This window comes from Diorhabda sublineata, chromosome 7, assembly GCF_026230105.1.
Source record: "Diorhabda sublineata isolate icDioSubl1.1 chromosome 7, icDioSubl1.1, whole genome shotgun sequence".
NCBI lineage: Eukaryota > Metazoa > Arthropoda > Insecta > Coleoptera > Chrysomelidae > Diorhabda > Diorhabda sublineata.
In genome coordinates this window covers 29,278,405-29,301,228 of record NC_079480.1, presented here as the reverse complement: position 1 = coordinate 29,301,228, position 22,824 = coordinate 29,278,405, and the positions used below count along the sequence as shown (strand labels likewise).

The 22,824-nt window shown below is 30.8% G+C and overlaps 1 protein-coding gene across 1 annotated transcript; it reads left to right on the top strand.

Annotated features, from left to right (window-relative positions):
* The first annotated feature begins 5 nt into the window (after positions 1–5).
* LOC130446965 (ATP-dependent RNA helicase me31b-like) lies at positions 6–17,121 on the top strand. Its single transcript, XM_056783530.1, has 9 exons — positions 6–171; positions 443–614; positions 909–990; positions 5,500–5,668; positions 7,874–8,016; positions 9,684–9,875; positions 11,493–11,714; positions 11,805–12,000; positions 12,921–17,121. Exons 2-9 carry the CDS (start codon positions 562–564, stop codon positions 13,178–13,180), a joined length of 1,317 nt encoding a protein of 438 aa, XP_056639508.1. The 5' UTR covers positions 6–171; positions 443–561; the 3' UTR covers positions 13,181–17,121.
* The last annotated feature ends 5,703 nt before the right edge of the window (positions 17,122–22,824 follow it).

Sequence of the window (22,824 nt, the reverse complement as noted above, 5' to 3'; positions counted from 1 at the left end):
TCTTCACTTTCTTTTTTTTGCCCTTTCCCTTCACTTTACTTTAGCGAAGATAATAAGCGTTCGTATCAGAGGTTCGCGTTATTTATAGATAGTTAAAAATTGTATAAAATTCTGGATGAGAAATGCACCAATATTTCAAAAGACTATTGACCGTTCTCCTGTGAGATCCAGGTAATTTTTATATAAAAGTGATAAGTGCAAACGATTTTCCAACAAAAGAGTAGGTCGACATATGAGTAGCCATTTTGTTGTATTTCAAACATTTTTATCTAAATTTATTTCAAACATCGTTAAGTGGTTTTAAATACTCCATTTTCATAATTGTCTATTTGATGATTTAAAATTTAAATAACTGTGTATTTATTTGTATGTTGTACTAATTTTATTTGATATTTTTTCACTTCATCTAATAAACAAACTTAAAATTAATCATATTTTTTAGATATTCAAGTTGATCTGCAAATAAGAGTTAAACGACTAGTAGAAGGCTTATCCTACACATTGTAGTGTAATTTTGGGTTTTATAAACTCGGTTTTCATTAAATTCGACATTCAGTAAATATGACCGATACTTTGAAATCAAATAATCACGTCATGGGACTACCCAACGCAGTGTAAGTATTTTTTTTATTTCTAAATTGATGTTCAACTTATCGTATTTGATACTTAGATAATTTTTCGACACTATTTTTATACATTATTTAAGTATCTGTTTTTGCTATTTTGATGCCAAAAAAAATTTACCATGGAGTGATTAACATAATTTTAACTATAGAAGTTAAATCTAGATAAAAACTTCGTTTTTATAAGATCTAGTTTTTAGAGTTACCATAAAAACTTGTTCAATGACTATTGATTTAATGTTTCAATTGAAATTATCAGATACTTAAAGGCTCTTGTATTTTTAGAGATTATGACAATAAACTGGATGACTTGGGATGGAAATCGAAGCTGAAAATTCCACCAAAAGACAGAAGAATACAGACTAGCGTAAGTTATCTTCAACTAATCTATATAGAAATATCTTGTACATATTTTCATATATTGAACTAGCTTTGATCTTGTGGAGGAATTTTTAGATATCTTAACAAAATTTGATGATCAACTAGAAATTAACATTAGAAAGTTAGTAATATGTAAATTTGCAATTAGAAAATATAAATACAAAATTGACAACTTAATGCTGTATTGTAAAGTCCATAAATAGGTATTACTGCATATCTTATTTTAATTATCCCCAAATAAAATTGCAAATATTTCTGAATTTTTGTGTAATAAAAATCTTTTTTCTCAATTTTCCAATTTCTTATCCATACAACACCATTTCAAGTATTGTTTTCTCTAAAGTAGGTCTCTTTCATATCGAACATGATTCTATTTTGAGATAACTGTCTGCCGCTTTTTTTCAAAAATTTCTTTTTCATTTGACCATCTTATGCATATGACTAGCTCCATCCATTTTCAGAATTGTTTAATCTAATCTTTTTATCTATTTGTTTTGTCATAACTGCCAGCTTCTTATGGTTTCTCACAACTTTATGTTCATTCAAACAAAATACTTTTGTAATAAGAAAATTTGTGAACCAAAACTGAAATGTGGCTTATCGTCAAATTTTTTAAGTGAATTGTGTGCATGAATATGCTGTTCTGTTGAAGAGATTGAACAAGTTGATTGCACTTGGTCCTACCATGCTGATCAGCATATAGTGTTTTTTAGAATTTAAAAGTCCTCAGTTTTCAGTTAACTACGACTTACTATAGTCATGGCAGTAAAAGTGTTAATTGTCCACTTTCTTATCCATAAAACTAGCTTCCATTTCAAGAATTTTTTTCTCACAAGTAGTTATTTTGATTATATTGAAGGATGACTCTGTTTTGTGATAATTGCCACTTCTCTTCATGTGGTTCCTTTTTGGTATTCTGATACTACCACATTTTTTTTTATAAAGCTGAGTTTTACAAATTTGCTTCTTTGTAACAAATCCAGAAATCAGCAACTTTCAAGAATTAAATTTCCCAATGAATATGTGTGACAGTAACACCTGTTTATACACTCTCCAATTTGCAGATGATCAGATAATATGTGCAAATGACAGAAATGACATGCACACAAAACGAAATTATAATGAGATGTGAGAACTATAAATATCTAGGAGTTTTTTTTTTGACAAAGATGGGAGAGATGATACAGAAATAGAATGAAGAAGGAACAGAACAATAACTAAATCACTAAATGGAATAATGAATTGGGAAAACATTGAAAATTGAGGATCTACAATGCAATGATTAGGAGTATGTTGGTATATGGATCAGAAAAGTGGAGAATAACAGAAAACGCCCTAAGATGAACAAATTAACCTGAAAGAAACAATTATAGAATGTATTGAAGGAAAGTAGTTGATTTGGTATGGGCATGTACAGAGGCTGGGGTAGGAAAAAAATAATGAATATCAAAAATCTGAACAGTAAAAACTGCGGAGATAGGAAAGATTAGAAATTAGGCATCAGACAACGTTATAGGACGCTTTGAACCTAAATTTATATATATATATATATATATATATATATATATATATATATATATACATATATATATATATGTATATATATATATACATATATATATATATACATATATATATATATATATATATATATATATATATATATATATATATATAATAATAAACACATGTTGACAACATTGAGGCAGAGGTTAACTATCTAGGTTTATTTAAACTAACAATTTTCCTGGAATAACCATCTATTTGTGTACCAATTATGATTTTATTGTTATCATCTATTGCAAACATTTGCTTATATTGTATATATTTAATTATCACCTAGATATATTTACACATTACTAACTTATAATGGTAGAATGTATTGTAGACTTCATGCTGTAAGTGATTTTATCGACCAATGAAAGAAAGACTTGAAAGTTGCGAAAAAAGTCCCAGAACACCTAATATTTCGAAAATTTCACATTACATATTCTATGAAAGTTGTAGGTTTTGATGAAATCTACTAAGATAAAACTTTTTTATTTTAATTTTTATTTTAATGGAAGGCTCATTTTGTTTGCACTTTCATGTTTCTCCAAATGTCTTTAATAAAAATGATCACAGAATAATATAAGCTGAAGGAAATAAATTCAATAGATATGATTGTATCTACATTTTTATAAGCTGGTATTAACTTTCCAAAATGACCTTAAAAGAACTTATGAGGTTGTGGAGAGCAGTAGAGATCAGTCAAATTCTCTAAACCCTATTTTAAAATCTACCATTGTGAGAATAGAATAGCTGGAGTTTTTAGCAACACATCAGTTGGATTTTTGAATCATATTTTGGGTTTTGGGAATATTTTCACAGTATATTGGTCTAACCATTTCTAGTAGATAAAATTGCACCCTTTAGTTTTGATATAACGTCGCTAAGAAATATTTCATGGGGAGATGGTAGGTAGTGATGATTGACTGCTAACATGCTAAACGTACCCAAAATTCAACCAAAATGTACATTAGTAATTTTGCTTCCATATGCCAAGTAATAAGTTAAAGAAATCTATAAGAGAAATTCTTGTTAGATGGATGGATGATGTATCAAACAAGCAATATTTGCAAATATAGGGGTATCTATGGACTCTTAGATCCATGCTAAAATCAAGGAAAATTTGGTGGTTAATAAAATGGTGCTTGTTGGTTGAGTATTACAATGAGTGATTTGTTCTTATCGATTCTATTTCACATTAAACTAACCTTGTATCTCAAGTGTACAGATAACATAAATTGCATATTTAGCAGTTCATTATAAATCAGAACTATATAGATAAGGCATGGGTTGTGGCACATTTATTATCATTTATGACCAAAAAATAAACAACTACTTACATAACAAATATTGTATTATGTTACTGTTCTAATTTTTTAGCTTCATAATCTTATTCAGAATATACATATTTTTTTTATTATAAAAAGATCCATATTTTGAATTTAAAAACTTATTATTTACATAAGAAAAGTAAAAATGAAACTTTTTTCTTGAATCCTTGTATAGTTTACAAATTTTTTTTATATTTGTATATATCATAAAGAAATGATGTGCCTTGGTAACAAAATAAGTAATTAGAATGTGGTTTTTGGAATAAATGAATGTATAGAATGTGTGTGTGTGTCTATATGTCGAATTTTTTGAAATATTTCACAACTAACTAAGATATCAAAAATATTAATCACATAAAATTTAACCCTTCAAATGGAACATCCGTTTATCAGACAGATATAGCTTACAGATTTGCTACGCCTCTCCCTAGGGGACGAGTAAAGAAGTAGGGTTTTGTATGTGCCTGAGTCTAACTCTACTTTTAACCGTTACATGATGTTCTCTGTTTGTCACAGGATTGCTTATAATTGACTGATAGTAATTGCTTATGTTCCTTTTTGTTTTAATTACTTCTTTCTGATAATTTGGCTTCATTTTATTTTTGAATGTTAGTAATTACATATGCTGAATATTTGTTTTAACATGTCCTTTTATCAAGTACTTCTTTGTGATATTAGGCATATTAGACACTTGAACATACAAAAACGAAAGTAAAGGCAACCAAAGAATATCAAAGTGTTACCAGACCAACACAGGACTAAAACAGGGAGATCCGTTATTCACTATGCTGTTCAATATATTATTAGAATGGATAGTACATGAAATTTGTTTGAACAGAACGGGGACAACACAACTACTGGCATACCCAGATGATGTAGTAATCCTTTCAACATCAGAAAACTAGCTTAAGGAAACCTGCATCATAGAAACGATGATAAGTAGAAGTTCATGATAATGACAACACCACAAAGGGAAAGATCAATGAGAAGTTTGTCAATACAACTGAACAAAGAAAAGGTAATGAGCTTAGAACAAGTTCAAGCTATGTATCTTGGGGTGGTTATCAAGTGACGAGGGAGGAAATTTGGAAGTGAGGATGACGAGGGGAAGTAAGCTGTTGGGAGCACTGAATGCGATAATACGATCCAAAATAATCTTCAAAAAGGCGAAGCTATATCTACAAAACAATATTAAGACCAACAGTGAGCTACCAACTGTATGAGTGACCAACTGTTTTATGTGAGAATTAACAAAAAAGTTAGATGGGGTAAATAAAAATGCTTTAAAATATTGATTGAGTTCACAAAAAAGAAGCTAAACTTCCATATCTGTGAGGCGGGTGCTCGTCATAACGCCAAAAAATCATGTTAGTGTTAAAATAACAAAATATACAAAATTTTCACTTCTGGTTTTTGTTTGGTATCGTAATCTCCAATCCTAAACTACTTAAAACTTCTATGGTGACATTTTATTAACAATGATGAGCTTGTGGATTCCCCTTCATTTTATACTAATAAATGATAAATCCATTACTGATATAAATTATTTAGTTCATATCATTTGAATAAATATTTGTGGAAGCGAATATTGCTAATGCCATTTTCAACACTTCCAGGATGTTACTGACACAAGGGGTAACGAATTCGAAGAATTCTGTTTGAAAAGAGAAATGCTTATGGGAATTTTTGAAAAGGGTTGGGAAAAACCGTCTCCCATACAGGAAGCTTCAATCCCGATAGCATTATCTGGAAAAGATGTACTCGCCAGAGCAAAAAATGGAACAGGTATGTGTAAAACATTTTGAACATTATATACTTTCTAACTTTGTTTTTTCAATTGAAAATATGGCATATTAGTAGACTGAACTTGAGATTGAATGTCAGGTGCGGGGGACATATATGCAACACAAATAACTTGACTTGTTATATTATAATGTTAAACAGAATAGTTTAACATTGAAACTGTCACATACAATATTAAAAAACGTGATCCAATCTATTTGTTGTAGTTCTTTCACTAGGAATTCGTGGTGTATATAATATTTTCTCAAGAATTTTCTCTCATAAATGTTGTATTCCAAAGTTTGCTTTCAAATTTCCATCTCAGATTTTCACCACATATATGAAATACAATTCGCAATGAAATATTCACAACATTCTTATTTGTATTCATGCCCATTGTCATTTACATGCGATTTAGAGGAACTTTCAAATATAAACAAAGAAAACTATAAATTGTTGATATTTTCTAGATGTTTATCTGCTAATATGTAGTCCCATGTTTTTATGTGCCTTTTATGTATTACCTCATTTATACTTTCTATAAAAAACTATGTTAACCCATTGTTTATTATATTGGAATATGGTCAATGCTAGTACTGTAAATAGATTTCTATATCATTCACACATTTTCCACTAATTAATGAGACACATTACTTCGTTTAAATTATAATCAATTTTGTGTATTTCAGACAAAATATAGTTCTTAAAGACTTGTTAATCTGAATTACTAGTTCAATTTTCTATCTTTCTAAAAAGAGTGATAATGATCAAAATTTTCCCAGTTTCATAACTCTAATGCTACTCTTTTTTTGGAAAAAGGAAACACATAAGAGTTAACCTTATTACACTCGAGTAGTTCAAGTGTTGCCTGCCATATGTAGATGCCTGTAGATATTGATCTTTAACTTCTGTAGATCGTAGTGTTTGGGAAAGATTTGTATTGGTAGCTGATTCCCCAGGCTTGCACTTCTCCATAGAAAGGATTCAAGATAAATTAATGTTATGGACGTTTGCAGGCAAACAGGCATGGCTGCATGTCGAGTAGGTCTTGCAAATACTGATCTATGTGGGATTTTGTTGGACAGCTCGGGAGAGCATCTGCTGTGGTAATGTTTAAAAAACAGAGTTAGGTCAGCAACCTTTTTTCTATGCTCTAAGCTGTCCAAGTTTCTTGTCAACTCTGGATCTCCCTTTAAGTCGAACTGCTCTCTTCTATATTAAGTCGAGCTTCTTCAGGGTATGCTTTAGAGCCAAATTCCAAGTATGTGAGCAATACTCTAAAGATAAATGTATTTTTGCTCTGTGTAAATAAACTATGTGTCCAGTAATTCACTCACAACTTGAAAGGTAGATCATGCATATTTTTTAAACTAATGCTGTGGTAACACAAGGATTTTTTGGAATTCCTTCAAGACAATTTTAATGTTTGTGAAACTTGAAAAGCACATTACTATTTAATATTGATTTTAATATTGTTCCGCCTCAACTCTCAATTACTACTTAAGTTTTAAGGAAAACACATTTAGGTTTCTAGGTGAAGGCAAACTACTTCTAATATAATATATACTAATAAGCAGACTTATTATCTCATCTGTTTTCTGGGGTTACACACCAAGTTAGATTTGCAAATTCCACTTCCTGATGGTAATTTGGTTACGTGTGTAACTGTAAAATGCCCTTGAATTAACTAACTTGTACTAATACTTCCTTCACCATAGTTTACATTTTTGACCATGTTGCACTTTGTCACAAAGTAATTAGGGCAAAAAGATAGTTTTCAATCAAATAGGCACAGCTCTATTGACAGTAATAAGGCATTTGATACCAATAGTTGTTGAATACCCTCAGGCTTTGGTGGGTATTGGATACAAGTTGTTGCTCTTATTCCTCATCTTTTGTCATTAGTGTTTCTCAAATACACTGTTGTTTGAGGCAGATGAGGCATTTCTTTCTTTTTGTCAGATAATTTTTCAATAGTTTTTTAATTATAAATATTGAATAATTATTTGATTTAACTCTTTGAAATGTGAATGATATAGTTAATTTAACATATTATTCTTAAAAATTGTTTATTTGTTGAATTCATCCAATTCGATTTGGTTTATTTAGGTTTTTTTGTTTAGAGTTGTTATCAAATATGATACATTATGAAACATTTTAAATAGGTAATAAATTATTTTATGTGTATTAATCAAATTTTGTACTTAGGTAAGACTGGTGCATACTGTATCCCTGTGCTGGAACAAATTGATCCGAAAAAAGACTGCATTCAGGCGCTTATTATAGTGCCCACAAGGGAATTAGCTCTACAGACTTCACAAATATGCATCGAACTGGCCAAATACTTAGAAGTATGTATTTTTGTATTATTAATTTCTGCCAACATATTGCCCTATTGATATTTTCATTCTACAAGTAGAAAATATTAAAGGTTAATTTATTTTTAAAATCAAAACTAATCAATTGTACATCAATATACAATTATATTAGAAACAGAACTAGAAAATTTCTATCTTTTTGTATATGTTCAGCTCAATCTAGAGAGAAATTATTGCAAACAGGAGATCATCACCCTGTCCGATAGTCAAGCAGCCATTAGAGCTCTAACACCTGAAGACGGTAGACCTAGCAGATAATGCGGAGGGCAGATTGTGTTGCACAGAGGACGAAACCTCTATCCACATTTCTCTCGAGTTGTGAAACTACACAGCACTCCACTTGGGAGCGCTTGAAATAGAAGAGGAAGATCTCTGGCAATTACATATATCCCACATTCTAGAATTTTTTAAAAAGAGTAGGATTATCGGATCCCCTATAAACACTGGCTTATCCAGTATTACAGCAAGAAAGGGGGACATAATAGATCCTTTGGGTCGTAAGTCAAGTATGAGTAGATAATCTCACACTTATGTTGAAATTTCTAACTTGTACATGATATTGAAGGGAAACTGTCGTTACTGTTCAGTTTCATAACGTTCTTAAAATAATAAATCAGTCATTTCTATATGTACTCTTTCCTTATCTTGTTGTCATATGCTTATTGAAACAGGAAAAGCTAGTTTTTACAATCATGACAAAATCATCACAAAGTTGTTTTAAAAGTTGTAAACAAATTACATAGGAATAACTTGACAAAGAACTAAAAGAAATAGAATAATTTCAAATTTTGGAGCCAATATTTCAACTTGAACCAAGTTCAATAGAAAATAAGCCAGAGTAAAAGGTTTGAAAAAATTAATAATAATGATAATTGTTATAAGGGAATTTACCTTTTTTTTAAGTAAATTCTATTTATTAAAATTGATACAATCATTGAGAAAAAAAGTGTTTTTTAGTTATAAAATAGCAATTCATTCTAGTAAATTGAACTTTGAATTGCAATTATATAAAATATATCACAATAGAGTTTGGAAATATAAAACTACTAGATTGCTCAGCGTTATCATATTACAAATGGCGAAAGATGAGCTTAAGTCTAAAACCAGGTAAAAACGAATTACTATCAAAACAAGATTAAGTGATACTGAAGTTGACCAAAATAATCGCTGTCACTGCCAAATAAGGTCCATGGCCTACTTGCCGTACAGTACATTATCAATAAATAAAAAATATCGAGAAAAATATGAGTGGTGTGTCAATTTGTCGAGGAGTTTAGAAGCCAAATATTGAAAATGAGCTCTATAACCAATCTTTAACTTCCTATGATCCCAAGGATTATTGCACTATCTCAAGACAAGAGTCAAAAAGTTTTTGTGAATGAACAGATATTTATCTATGTGTTATTGTTATCTGTCTATATCCATCTAATCTATCAATGTGCAATAATTTTCTCTACAAAAGAGAAAAGTACAATAAAAAACAATGTTCCAGCCATAGAGACCTAAGATCTAGAGAACATACCATTAACTGAATTTAAATAATTGGTTTATCAATCTGAGCATTACATTGGATAGAATTTCTAATGTAGGATTAGCTGAATCATCAGTTATTTTTAAGTATCTACATATTTTAAATTTAGGTTCGTGTTATGGTGACAACAGGAGGTACAAATTTGAGAGATGATATAATGCGCATATACCAAAAAGTCCAAGTTATAATAGCTACCCCGGGTCGTATATTAGATCTGATGGAAAAAGGAGTTGCAGTAATGGATCAATGTAAGATTCTCGTACTAGATGAAGCCGACAAATTGCTTTCTCAGGATTTTAAGGTATATACCTATTTTTTAAATTAATTAAAAGAAAAGTGATTGATAATTGATAAAAAATTTTTGTAAATTTGGCATATTAGTAGACTGGACTTGAGATTTAGTGTCAGGTGCGGGGGACATATATGCAACACAATTAACTTGACTTGTTTTATATTATAATGTTAAACATAGTAGTTTAACATTGAAACTGTCACATACAATATAAGGAAACTAATAATTGTTAATTATAGTGAGTCATTTTAACTTGTTTAAATATAGTGGCAATTATATTGTATCATTGTGTTTCTTCTTCCAGTTTTATGAGGAGCATTTTCTGCTGTTTTCATAATGTGAGGTTTAATTAAATGGAGATTGTTTTCTTCAGAACAAAATTATTTAATCAATTGTATCCAGTCTCTTATTTATAGGTTTTAATCCATTTTTAATGTAAAGGGTGATGCTTTTTGTTATTAGGGTGCTTCACTTACTTTTCTTATTTTTTTGCCAGTTTGTTACAATTATAAAAATTATCAAAATCATAATACATTATAATAGTGTTATGCTGTGGTTATCATTTTTCTTCTAAAGTTTAATTTGTTGTTTTATTCCAATCTCTAATCTCCAGGATTTGATATTATTATTGCATTTTTGTGAATTCTCTGGCTACAAATTAATTATTTTGGTTCTTCATTATCTTCATATAGCTCCCAGTGGAACAAAAGGCACCTTTCAGTGTTTCAGCAGCTGTGGTAAAGCAATGAGGTCCTCATGCATCATTATGTATTTACGGTATTTACTTAAAAAATACGCCTCGTAGTTTGACACCTTCTGAGCATAATTTGTATCTCCTTTCTGATTTGATTTTGAGCATTCCATATTTTAATGAGTCGAGGTAGCTCATGTAAATTAAGAGGTGGATTTGATAAAACTTGTAATATACTATCAGTTAAATCCTAAAGTGGTCTTTTATTGTGGTCAGGAATTAGTTGAATTGCAATGTCTATAATATGGTAATAATGATTCTTAGTGGTTGAGCATTGTCAAGTATGATTAGAAAATTTTCTACCACGAAGAAATCTAGAGGTACTATTTGTGGTTCCAATATGTCAACAATGTACATTAAGATTACCTCTTTTAATGATCACTAGATCTGTGTGACCCGTCATACAATGCTATTGCTGATCTGCTACCATACATATACGTTAGTTGTATGCAGTATTGTATAAACGTTTCATTTGCATTCCTTTATATAAGTCGATCACTTTAATTGGATGAAATCTTTTACATTTTATCACTGATTGTCTTCCCAATCTTTCTCCAATCAATGCAATAGATGCAGTACACTCTTCTAGGATAAGATTAAGACCATATTGAAGAGTTTGATTAATCTTTGAAAAATAACTTGTATTTAATGAGATAAATTAGATAGTAAGAAAATTAAGCAAACAAAAGAAATCTTTCTTTAATTAAAAGATTTAGCCAAATGAATGCATTATTTTTGCGGGTAGTGTATAATTTTGTGAATTAGGTATTTCATAATATCTATCAATAAATTGCCATCTTATTATGTTTTGGATGTATCTATACCAACTCGTTATCAAAGTTTGGCAATTGTTTTTCATAATATAATTTTTTTAGGGCATGCTTGATACTGTGATTAAAAACTTACCTCAAGAAAGGCAAATATTGTTGTTCTCAGCAACATTTCCATTGACTGTTGAACAGTTCATGAGAAAACATTTACGTGATCCGTACGAAATTAATCTAATGGAAGAACTCACTTTGAAAGGAGTTACGCAGTATTATGCATTTGTCCAAGAAAGGCAGAAAGTACATTGTTTAAATACTCTATTTTCAAAGGTAATATTTGTTTACTAATAATTAGTGCATAATTTTTTTATTCACACTAAATATGTTCCAATAACTTTAGATGTTGTTTTCCTATTTCAGTTACAAATAAATCAAAGTATTATTTTCTGTAATTCGACCCAAAGGGTTGAATTATTGGCTAAGAAAATCACAGAACTGGGTTACTCTTGTTACTATATTCACGCAAAAATGGCGCAAGCCCACAGAAACAGAGTATTCCACGATTTTAGGAATGGTTTGTGTCGAAATCTAGTCTGCTCAGATCTATTTACCAGAGGTAAGTATTGTTTACTATTAGGCGATACTTTTGTTTCATTAAATTGTTGGGAAAAATATACATTCCAATTTTTTTCCACTATTTTGGGATTTGGCAGAGGGACTTAATTAATATGCTTTAAGTGTATTACGCCTCGTATAGTGGTCATACTTTGGTATAGGATATAGAGGGGAACATTTTCATTGTTAGAGGCCACATTTATCAAAATCAAACTTACATAAAGTGCTGACAGTAAATAAAATTGTGAAAGTAAAATCTAGATTTAAAAATTAACTTCGAGTAGAAAATGAGGACAAATTTGTTCGTACCACAAAACAAAATCGCTTTAGTCAATAATTAATCTTTGGAATGTTTATAATTGCAAATTGGATTTCAATAAGATTTTTTTCATAAATATGATTTTGTTTTCAAACTGTGGTGCGCCTTTCTAATCATTTAAATGCCACCTTAGGGTTCGCGCCCACAATGGAGAAATGTTTTATTAGAAGATATTTCTGCCTGAATTTAGTAGGTTTACAGGCATTGATGAAGGCATATTTATAAAGTGTAGACTTTTGGTCTTTCTGGGCTAGGATGTGTGTTCTAGTACACATTAGAACGCCACTTTCTGGGATTCATATGATAAATGAGTTTTATGTGGCTGGGGGTCATTTTTTTGCTGCCTCAAGTATTTGTAAAGTAATTTCTAAAAGACTTGAACACATACAAGGTATTGTTAGGACTTATCTTGTTAATTGAGACTAATATGTGTTATTGACACAACACTTATGATTTTTTATATCAATATAAAGGTATTCAAATCATGTTTACAATAAAAGTGATACATTATTTCATTATCAAATACTGTTGAACATAGTGTTTATATTTGTCAATACTTTTCAAATTACTTCTATTATTAATTATGGTTTTCGTTATTATAGGTATTGATGTACAAGCAGTAAACGTTGTGATCAATTTTGATTTTCCGAAGATGGCAGAAACATACCTACATCGCATAGGAAGATCAGGTAGATTTGGTCATTTGGGTATAGCAATCAACTTAATCACCTATGATGACAGATACTCACTACATCGTATCGAACAGGAACTCGGTACAGAAATCAAGCCGATACCGAAAGTCATCGATCCGAAATTGTATGTTCCCAAAGTAGATGATGAAGAAATTGAAAATACCAAGTAAATAATTGTGTACAAATAACAGTGTGACTTCATTATAAAAAAAACAAAAAACTTAAATCATGTAAATATTTAAAAAGGAAAATACGGAACTGAAAAAGTACTTTTTTAATTTTCCATTATCAAAGAAAATATTTTTTTGTTTAAATTTTTTATACAAAGTGCAAATTTATGGGAATACAATCTTAATGCAGGAGTAATATTGTGAGATTGTGTGATATTTATTGATGCAAATGACCAGAACTTCTGTAGGTTATGAAAGTTGCAGTCAAAGGCAAAATGTTTATATTCTTAAACACATTCAAAGGAATGTATAAAAACAAAATTTAAATTACACACATTTTTTAAATTTTTCAACTATATACAGTAATAATTCATTTCAGAATTATTAAAATTTTATCATCAGTTGATATTAACTGAAGGGTTAAAATTTTCATAAAGAAAAGTATGATATTATTTGAACTACTAAATTAAAAAGATTAAATAGTGATCGGTATATATATTGTCAATTAAATGGTAATCAGTTTTATGGTACATTTGTCCATCGAAATGGTAGATTTTCAAAATATTTGTTTCAAAACATTCTAATAAACAAGTAAAACATCATAAATTTTATTATGCATTTGAACTAAACCACTTGAATGTGTATATCTGAATTATGACTGACTAATGATAAATTGTGATATTTAATGTACAAATATTCACTTAACAATCAGGCATAGTGTTTATCAAAGTTTTATGCAGTTGAATGTCTTTGGATGTGCTTGAAATATTTTTTTTTTACTTTCACTTAACAAAATCTTGTTATGTACTTTTTTGTATATTTCGTAGAAATAATTTTCAGCTCCAGGTTTACTTTCATGTGGTTGAAATAACATGATTTCCTGTACTTTTTATCTAAACCTAATCAGTTTGCAAAATATTTTTCAGTAACAAAAATCTTACCAGTGTAATTGAACTACCGTGAATTGTACTCCAAAATTATCAATAGTATACTATTAAGTGTAAGAAATATTCATGATTGTGTCAGTTGTACTTGTAAGAAAATATTGTTTACTTGTATAGTTTTATATATAAGTTCTGCTCATTTGCATTTAATACAGTATGGAATTTATTCGGACATAACGCAGGTGAATTTTTTTCAGGATGCTTGTTATAGATTGTGAAAGCGTTGGAGAGTTTATAGTGTCATGTAACACCTTGTCTGTGATAAAAAATTTTCAATTTTTATAACAACTCGTTGGTATCTTTTCAAGTAAAATGATTACATTTATCAATGATGTTTATCAAAATATTTCAATCTCACGCTCCGTAATTACTATTAAGATATTTATAATTTTTCTAAAAGTGTTACTATATGAAGTTTGCTAATGCGTTTTATAATTATTTTGTATTGGGTTCTTAATCAAACTATATTTTATCGCATACTTTTTACATAGATCACTGTGAATAGACAACTACAAATTTGAACACATCATTGTTATAAATAGATTTTAGAGTACTTTTTTTAATACCGATGAGGTTAGTCTCATATTAGTGCTACTGGTTTCTGTCATATTTATTATTTAACTGGTTGTCCCAATCACAGCTCTTTTCAGTCATAATTATTCATATCAAAATGTGCCCATTTCATTAAATGATCTTAAGAAATGGCTGAAAAGTATATTATTTATTTTATATTATATATTTATTTTCAAATAACTATAATTTAAAATGAGTATTTTTCATAAAATTGATTAAAACATGAAAACAATATCTGCCATAACGGCAAGCAGAACGTTATGTTGGTAGTTTTCTTGGTATAAGAATCGTTTAAAATGTGATACGAGAAACGATCAATGGTAACCCTCTAGCTTTTCCATTTATCACGTGACATTTTTTCTCATTTCCTGCAATATTCATTAGTGATCATTTACTTTTACGTCGCTAATTTTAAACATAATAATTGATTTATTTTTCACTTAACTCTAACCCAATATAAATTTAGTGGACGTCTCGGGAGAGATGCGATCTCATAGGCACAAAGAGTAGGAGTAGGAACTGTCAACTTTCTTAATTATTTTTGTTTTATAAATGTTTCATTTGGTTTAAGGTTAAACTGTCAAAATTTTAGTGGTTTCTCGAAATTTATAAAATTGTATAATGTATGACCATCACTAATTTAATTCTTTAATTTTGGTGCCCGAAAATAGATTCAATGTGTTCAACTTTTGCTTGTAGTTTGCTTTGCCGAAAATTAGCATATAATTCTGAATCCAAGGATTTTCCAATTTATCTCTGAAAAGCTGTTGAAACACAGGAGTTTGAAATGTCAAGTTGTTTATGAAACAATTGAATCCAAATTTTTAATCCCAAGCCTTTATCTATAATTTCTTTTCTGGATAGGACCGAGAGCCCTCGATTAGCTATCAGGTACACAAAAAAATTATATGGACAGAATTTATGTACATAAATTTTTTGTTAATAGTGTATATTGGAACACTAGTACTTTGTCTGGATCCGCCTCTTCCATGTTTTTTTGCTCTTTTGTCTTTGCTCAAAATAATTCACTATGTTCTTTATAATAGTATCTAGTATTTCAGTGGAATCAGTTTAAAAGATCTGTAAGTGGAGTATTTTGATTTGTCTAATTTAAACTAATGTTTTTTTTATATCTTTTGAATACTGCAATTTTTTTTAATTAACTTCTTAAAATGAAAATTTATAATTAAAAATATGGAAAAGATGGGGGTCGTCAAGGTATTGGTAATATAAAATTTAAATAGGAAAATTCCTTTGATTCTTGTGCTGTAGTGACTAAAGTTCTCTCCAAATGTTGAAAAAATAAAACTACATTTTTGAAGCGAATGATTTATATAAAAAGGAATTTTCTGAACTTACCAGATTATACTTCTGAACTATATTAAATGAAGAGCTTAAGTTCATTGAACTTGTATAAGTGTATCAAATTTTCATTTGATTTTATCATGACAATGAATATTTATATAGTAACACACTTTATGTAATAATTATCTTTAGTATACAATCGAGTTGTTTTTAACGCTCTCCAACCTTCTTTTTGAAACACTTTCTGTTACCCACGTGGTTTCAAACTCTCCATTTCGACTTGTTGAGAAAAATTCATTCAAACATATTGTTGATTGTACTACCGGGAGAGTTGCGTCCATCAAAATCTCCGTTTCTCGGTGGTACCATTTTACAATAAGCGTTTTGGTGGATAATGAGATATCTCTAGAAGAATATTTATTGTTATGGACTAGATATGCTACTTTTGTGCGAGGAGAAAATTGACTCTGATAAGTGACAAAAGTGATGTGAAAAAATGGTTATCGGTAATTTTGTGATAAGTGTACGCTCAAAATTTTACTTAGGAGATTTTTTATTTGTACCAGTTGTTGATCTTTCGACTGGTTCTTACTGGAAACGATTTTTAAAAGATCAATTATTAAATATGTCTTAATTTACGACAGGTTTAATATTTCATTTTTATTCGAGATTCCAGAGACATATTTAATATAATTTTGTTTTGTGATATTGGCGAGGATGTTCTAAATTCGACATTTTTATAAAATTGTGTCAGATCCAATTTTTTATATGCAATCTCAATGAATCATATGTTTTTTTTTTAAATCTGGGGGGAATAACGTATTTATATCATCATGAGTTGTTATGTGTCTGCAAAAATCATTTTTCATGATCATTATTTATTTTTTACATGCGGGTAACAATTTTTGCATACACGCAACAAAAATTATTTTGTTATAAAAATACCTGAAAATAAAAACGCGGGGAGTTTCATTTATTACTTGTTATATTTTAGCAGTGTAATATGATTATGATAACGAAAGTTTATAATTAAATCCAAAATTCTTTTATCGGTTTGGTTCTAAATCTGTCTTATAAAAGTACATATTGCTTGAAAATAAAAAAATACTCCCTGCAAAACTTGTCTTATTTTTTCCATTTGTAAGGTTTTAGTATAATGCCCAATCCAGATTCGCGAGGCACCTTAAAGAACCTCCCAACACGAGTCTTAGTGAGCGAAGGCGACAGAAGTGCGAAACATTCACACTCTGGATTTATTCTATTTGCGCAAGTCCTTACGCTCATACTCCAAAAATTTTCGCCACTCTCTTTTCTTCGTGAAGAGTATGGACCGGGATAACAGACCAATTAAGCTCTCTATTTGATTACATATATATTAGTTAGCCAATCTCACTTTAGGTCTGATTCGTAACTAAAATCGTCCGGTTTATAAAAAATGGCAATACTGTATGAACTGTAAAGATTTACATTGAAGGTTTTTCTCAGGACCTTTATTAGTCGAGATTTGAAGTTGAGGACAAAGGAGGATATGAAGGATATGAAATTTAAAGTTAGTTGCTCAACACAATGAAGAAGAAAATTCTAAACTATAAAGGTTGTCTAAAAAATTTACGACGTAAAAGAGGAACAGAAGTTTTTTCTCCTTAATCATTTTTATTTATCGAAATATTGTCATTTTAAGTCAAGTCTATACACTTAGTCCAGCGATGTTCTCACATTCTGAACCCTTCTAAATTATAAATTTGTTGTTTTTATTATCAAAATAGGCGGTTACGTAAGTAATAACGTCTTCATCTGATGAAAACTGCTGCAAGTGAAACTTTAAGGTTAGGAAACAAATGTAGTCGTTATTTTTTGTAATTTTTTCTTCTAACTTATCATGCAATGATATGTGATAGTTTTGAGCGTGTAATGGCGGATGCAGGTTTCATATACAGTTATGAATAGTTGCAAAAAGTCCGGCACATTTTACTTAAATGGTGCTTTAAGCACCGAACCAACGCTACACTCCATTGTGCATATATCTTCTCTTCTTTATTCTATAATAGGTCTAACGTATGTTCCTTCTTCAATATATTTCCTTATCCTGGATCTAGATTGTAATTCCATCTCTTTCATGATCAACCTATACTCCGTGTTCCAAATGGAAAGTTATTCATATATCTATCTATTAAATCTTATTTCGACGATTTGGTGAACTTTTTCGATGATATCACTGGTTGACCGCCTCGAACGCTCCTCGTCAATCAAGCTGATACCGCTAAGTTTGAATTCAGCTGCCCAAAATGTCTTGATTTATATTTGATTTGCGTAGGCGTATTGCCTTTCAAAAACATATATTTCATGACAACTCTACACTTAATTTATTCCATTTTTAGAAAGATAATTAGTGAATCCTGTGCCCTTGCACAGGGCAAAATAGTATGACAATAAGCAGCAGATTTTTAAAGGAAAATGCCTTTGTGTTATAATCTACCAAAACTGAGGGACCATTACTGCCATTGACGTTTGATTATTGCGTTAAGAAAGACATTATATTGTTTTCCTCAGCATATATGATGAAAATTGTCATCAGATCCAGCTTCTACAGAGTGATTTGATAATAGCAAAATTTTATATCCTTAACAAGAAATTGGACTCTACTTAAAATGATAGAGAACAGTGGACTGATAACTAAGCTTGCAATACTAAATAATGGAGCCACCTGGCTGTATGATGAATGGCTTAGCTACAAACATGTTTAACGTCATGCTTATAAAAAAGTGGAGTGACTATGAAGTCCTTGGGGCTATTAAAGCAAATAATCAGAAGAAAATCACTGACTAGTTTGATTAGGAAAAGTAATAAAGCTTTGATTTCAAACTATGAGATTTTTATCACAATAAAATGATTATGCATGGCTAAGCAAGTGTGCAGCAGTGGGTGAATAAAATGAGCCGTAAACACATTTCAACTGTTTAAGTCTCAACGAGTGGATAGAATCTTGAGTATTTCATAAAGAGTAAGAGGAAATCCTGCCACATTTGATCCACTCACTTACCAGAGCTCTGGAGAAGGGCTAAAGTAACCATATCAAACGCAGGAAAAAGAGACATCACGCATAAGCTCTTCAGCCCAATTAACCTCGTATTAGATACGTGACGAGTAAATGGGGCAACCAACAGATGAATGTTACGAGGCATATTTTTTAAGTAAGTACCGTTTTGCGATTCCGCCGCCGCAACCCCAAGGTCGGCGTTCCGCACATGCGTGCTAGTTACCTACATTTCTTGTCTACGCACTGACGTCATTACAGTCTGATTCTTCATTGTGTACGTTGTTTTCTGAGTGTTCAAACCGATCGATATTCATCGTGATATCTGTGAAGTTTACGGACAAAACATTATGAGTGATCATTACCCAAAAAAGTGAAGTTTGAGCAAATAATTTCTGCCCGGAAAATCATGTGCACAGTTTTTTGGGGCATAAAAGGAGTATTGCCAATGGAGTTTCGGCCTCGTAATGAGACAATCAATTGAACAATCTGCGTCGTGCAATCCAGAACATGCTCTGGCGCCCAGAGACTACCATTTGTTCTTGCACTTGAAGAAACACCTGGGCGGTCAGCGACTTCAAGACGATAACGAAGTCAAAACAGTTGTGATACAGTGGTTAACAAGTCAGTCGGCAGAATTTTATGAGGAGGGTATTCAAAAACTGGTGCCACGTTATGACAAGTGCCTTCACGGAAATTATGTAGAAAAGAAGATTAAGGTATAGGCTTTCATGTCAAAATAAAATTATCGCGATATCTTTGCACTTCATTTTAAAAAAAATATGCCTCGTACAATTAGTAGCCATTAGAACAGCAGAAATGAGAATAAGACAAGAAACCGCAAATGGCAAATGACCACTCATTTTGAGCCTAGTAGTAGACGATTGACCTTTGCATACCTGGTCAGAGATATACTGATTTCATTTAAGCAAGGATATTTTTGAGCATAAATCTGTGACAGTTCAAAGAGGACTCAACTATACAAGGAGGTGGAAATTCGTTAAAACAATAAACTCCGCTTTACTTAGAACAAGCCACGCTTTTGTCAAATGATGCGCCATCTGTTAAGTTACGTTTTTACTATCTTAAGCTATGTTTATTCTGAACCATCATTAGTGGAGGCTTGAGCTTGGCTTTGCTGTCTCTTATCCTCATTTTTTGACACATGATATTGTGTTTGCTATGTAAAAATGGATTTTGAAGATATCTTGAAGGATAATCAGGGCTGGAAATTAGTTTATTCCATATTATAAAAATTACAGCTCAATTTATTGTCCAGAATTTAATTTATGGCCGTTTTCGTTTTGAAAGTTTCAATCCTCAATGAAACGGTAAGCTTATTCATTATTAAAATTCAAATTGTGTCATTGCACAATCCTTTTTTAAAAAAAATATGCGCAAATTAAGTACAAAGTAATAAATTTAAGAAGACCCAAAGTCTACATGGTTGTCGTGAGGGGCAACAAATTTTGAATAGCTCAGGGGCGGCAAATCTTCAAATCCTCCTCTGAGGATGAGCTTGATATATTGGAAATTATCAATTATGGATTTCCTAGACAATTTTATAGTAGAACCAACCCATTCGAAGAAATGAATGATGTGCCATTGTAATACAGTGTTCAGTTAACATGACATACGACATTAATGTGAGACTTTTGATCTAAATATTCAAATTTTAGTTCAGTTTTCGACAATTGACACTAGAGAAGAGGAAGAAGAAAGGTTTACTAAAGCCAACTTATTTATAGGCAATCCAGAATCATGACCTGCATAACACTAAAATGGCCTTTGATCGACAAACAACTTATTTTATGCTATTATGACTACTGTGCTCTGGTACTTTTTCAGCGTAATCGTGCGTTTTGTCGCCTTGCATTGACTAAGATTTATGTTTATAAGACATTATTTATTGCTTCGTTGTAACGAATTGTGACTTTTTGTGCTTATATTCCAAATCTTGGTAATCCAGATTTAAACGTTACTTTATTATTGTTTGCAATATCTGTTCATTCATCTGTGAGAATGAATGATTATGTATGACTCCAGTAAACCTACAAGAATTGCAAAAATTGCCTAGTTGCTTAAACCTGTATAAAATTATCTCATTTCTTAAGGCTTCGCTAAAAAGGGTGTGTTTTATTAATGTACTTAGTAAAAAGATCAGAATATTTTCTGTATTTGTACATCCAGTCTCGTCTAGTAAAACCTGAAGATATTCTTTTATAGAAGATAGTATTTAATTGAATTCTGTCCCATTAGAGTTGAAACTACGGACAGAAAAGAAGTTTGCTTTATCGAGCGTATTTTCCGGTAACCTTTCACAAAGACAGAATTAATTATTATATGAAGATTCTTACTATACGAACTACAAATGAAATAACCTCTATGATAAATACATTTTGTACATTAAAATTTATCAGGTTTTGTAGATTTAACGTTTTTTCCCTCTTTCGTATCTTTTTTGTTTTGCATGAACGAAGGTTTCGCCTAAAGACACTAGCAAAGAAAACAACAAAAAGGGGTGTAAACATCGAAAAACTACGGATCACACAAGTTAAAGACAATTTGAGAAATACAGTTACTGACAATCTGAGGTATAAAAATATCTGGGTAAATAAAAAATGTCAGGAAAGAAAGACCTGGAGAAGAACCACGAAAGCTTTCTTCTGCAGAAAAATATTAAAGAGTTTACCAACACTGGACCTAAATGTAATCAAACGGTTCTAGTAAATGAGTCAAACAAAATTATAGTAGATCAGCAAGAAAAACTTGAAGCATGGTGCAAATACATTAAAAAAATGTTTGATGACAACCGCGCAGACAAATTATCATGTCAGAACTTAAAAATGCACTACGTCTGACCAAAAATGGGAAAGTTACTGGTCCAGATGATCTCCACATAGAATTGATAAAACTTCTTGATGATGAACATCTTACATTACTGCTCAGAATCTTACACAAAATATACGAAACAGGTAATATTCCCGAAGAATGGTTTGTTTAGACTTTTATCACCCTACCCAAGAAGCCAAATAAAAAACGTTGTAATGAATACCGTCTTTAGTCCCATAAACTCAGTTTGGATTTATGAACGGCTTCGGAAAACGTTAGGCCCTTTTTGCAGTACCAATCTTAATACAGAAATGCCTAGATCAATAGACAATCGTAATAGCTTGCTTCATAGATTACGAAAGGGCTTTTGACAATGTGATGCATGATATCCTGATTAACTTATTAAACGAGTGGGACTCGATAGTAGAGATATCACTATAATTAAACAACTGGAATCTATTGAAATCAAGTGGCCCAGATAACGTGCGATAACCGTCTCTCGGAAAAATCAAAATTATGAAAGGTGTAAGACAGGGTTGCGTTCTTTCCCCGCTCGTGTTTAATATATATTCAGAGGAAATTTTCCAGGAGGCTCTGGAAGACATTGAAATTGGAATTAAAATGAATGGGAAAATCTTAAATAATATTAGATATGCAGATGACACTGTAATACTAGTTCACACCATTCAAGATATCCAACAGCTATTAAACAGAGTAAATACTATCAGTGAAAATTACGGACTTAAAATGAATAACAGTAAAACGAAATTCATAGTAATATCGAAAACTAGTATTAATAATGTGTCGCTGTCAATAACCGACCCATAGAGAGAGTACAAGTATTTGGGAAGCTGGCTGAATGACGAGTGGGACCCAGATGAAGAAATTAAGACAAAGATAGCGTTAGCCAGGAGCACGTTTTTTAAATTAAAGTCGCTTCTCACAAGTAATGACCT

Excerpts from the sequence above, each read along its gene's own strand:
- LOC130446965 (XM_056783530.1), top strand. The coding sequence starts at position 562 with ATGACCGATACTTTGAAATCAAATAATCACGTCATGGGACTACCCAAC. Across the intron at positions 5,669-7,873 it reads CAGAGCAAAAAATGGAACAG|GTAAGACTGGTGCATACTGT; the intron begins GTATGTGTAAAA and ends TTTTGTACTTAG. Across the intron at positions 9,876-11,492 it reads TGCTTTCTCAGGATTTTAAG|GGCATGCTTGATACTGTGAT; the intron begins GTATATACCTAT and ends TAATTTTTTTAG.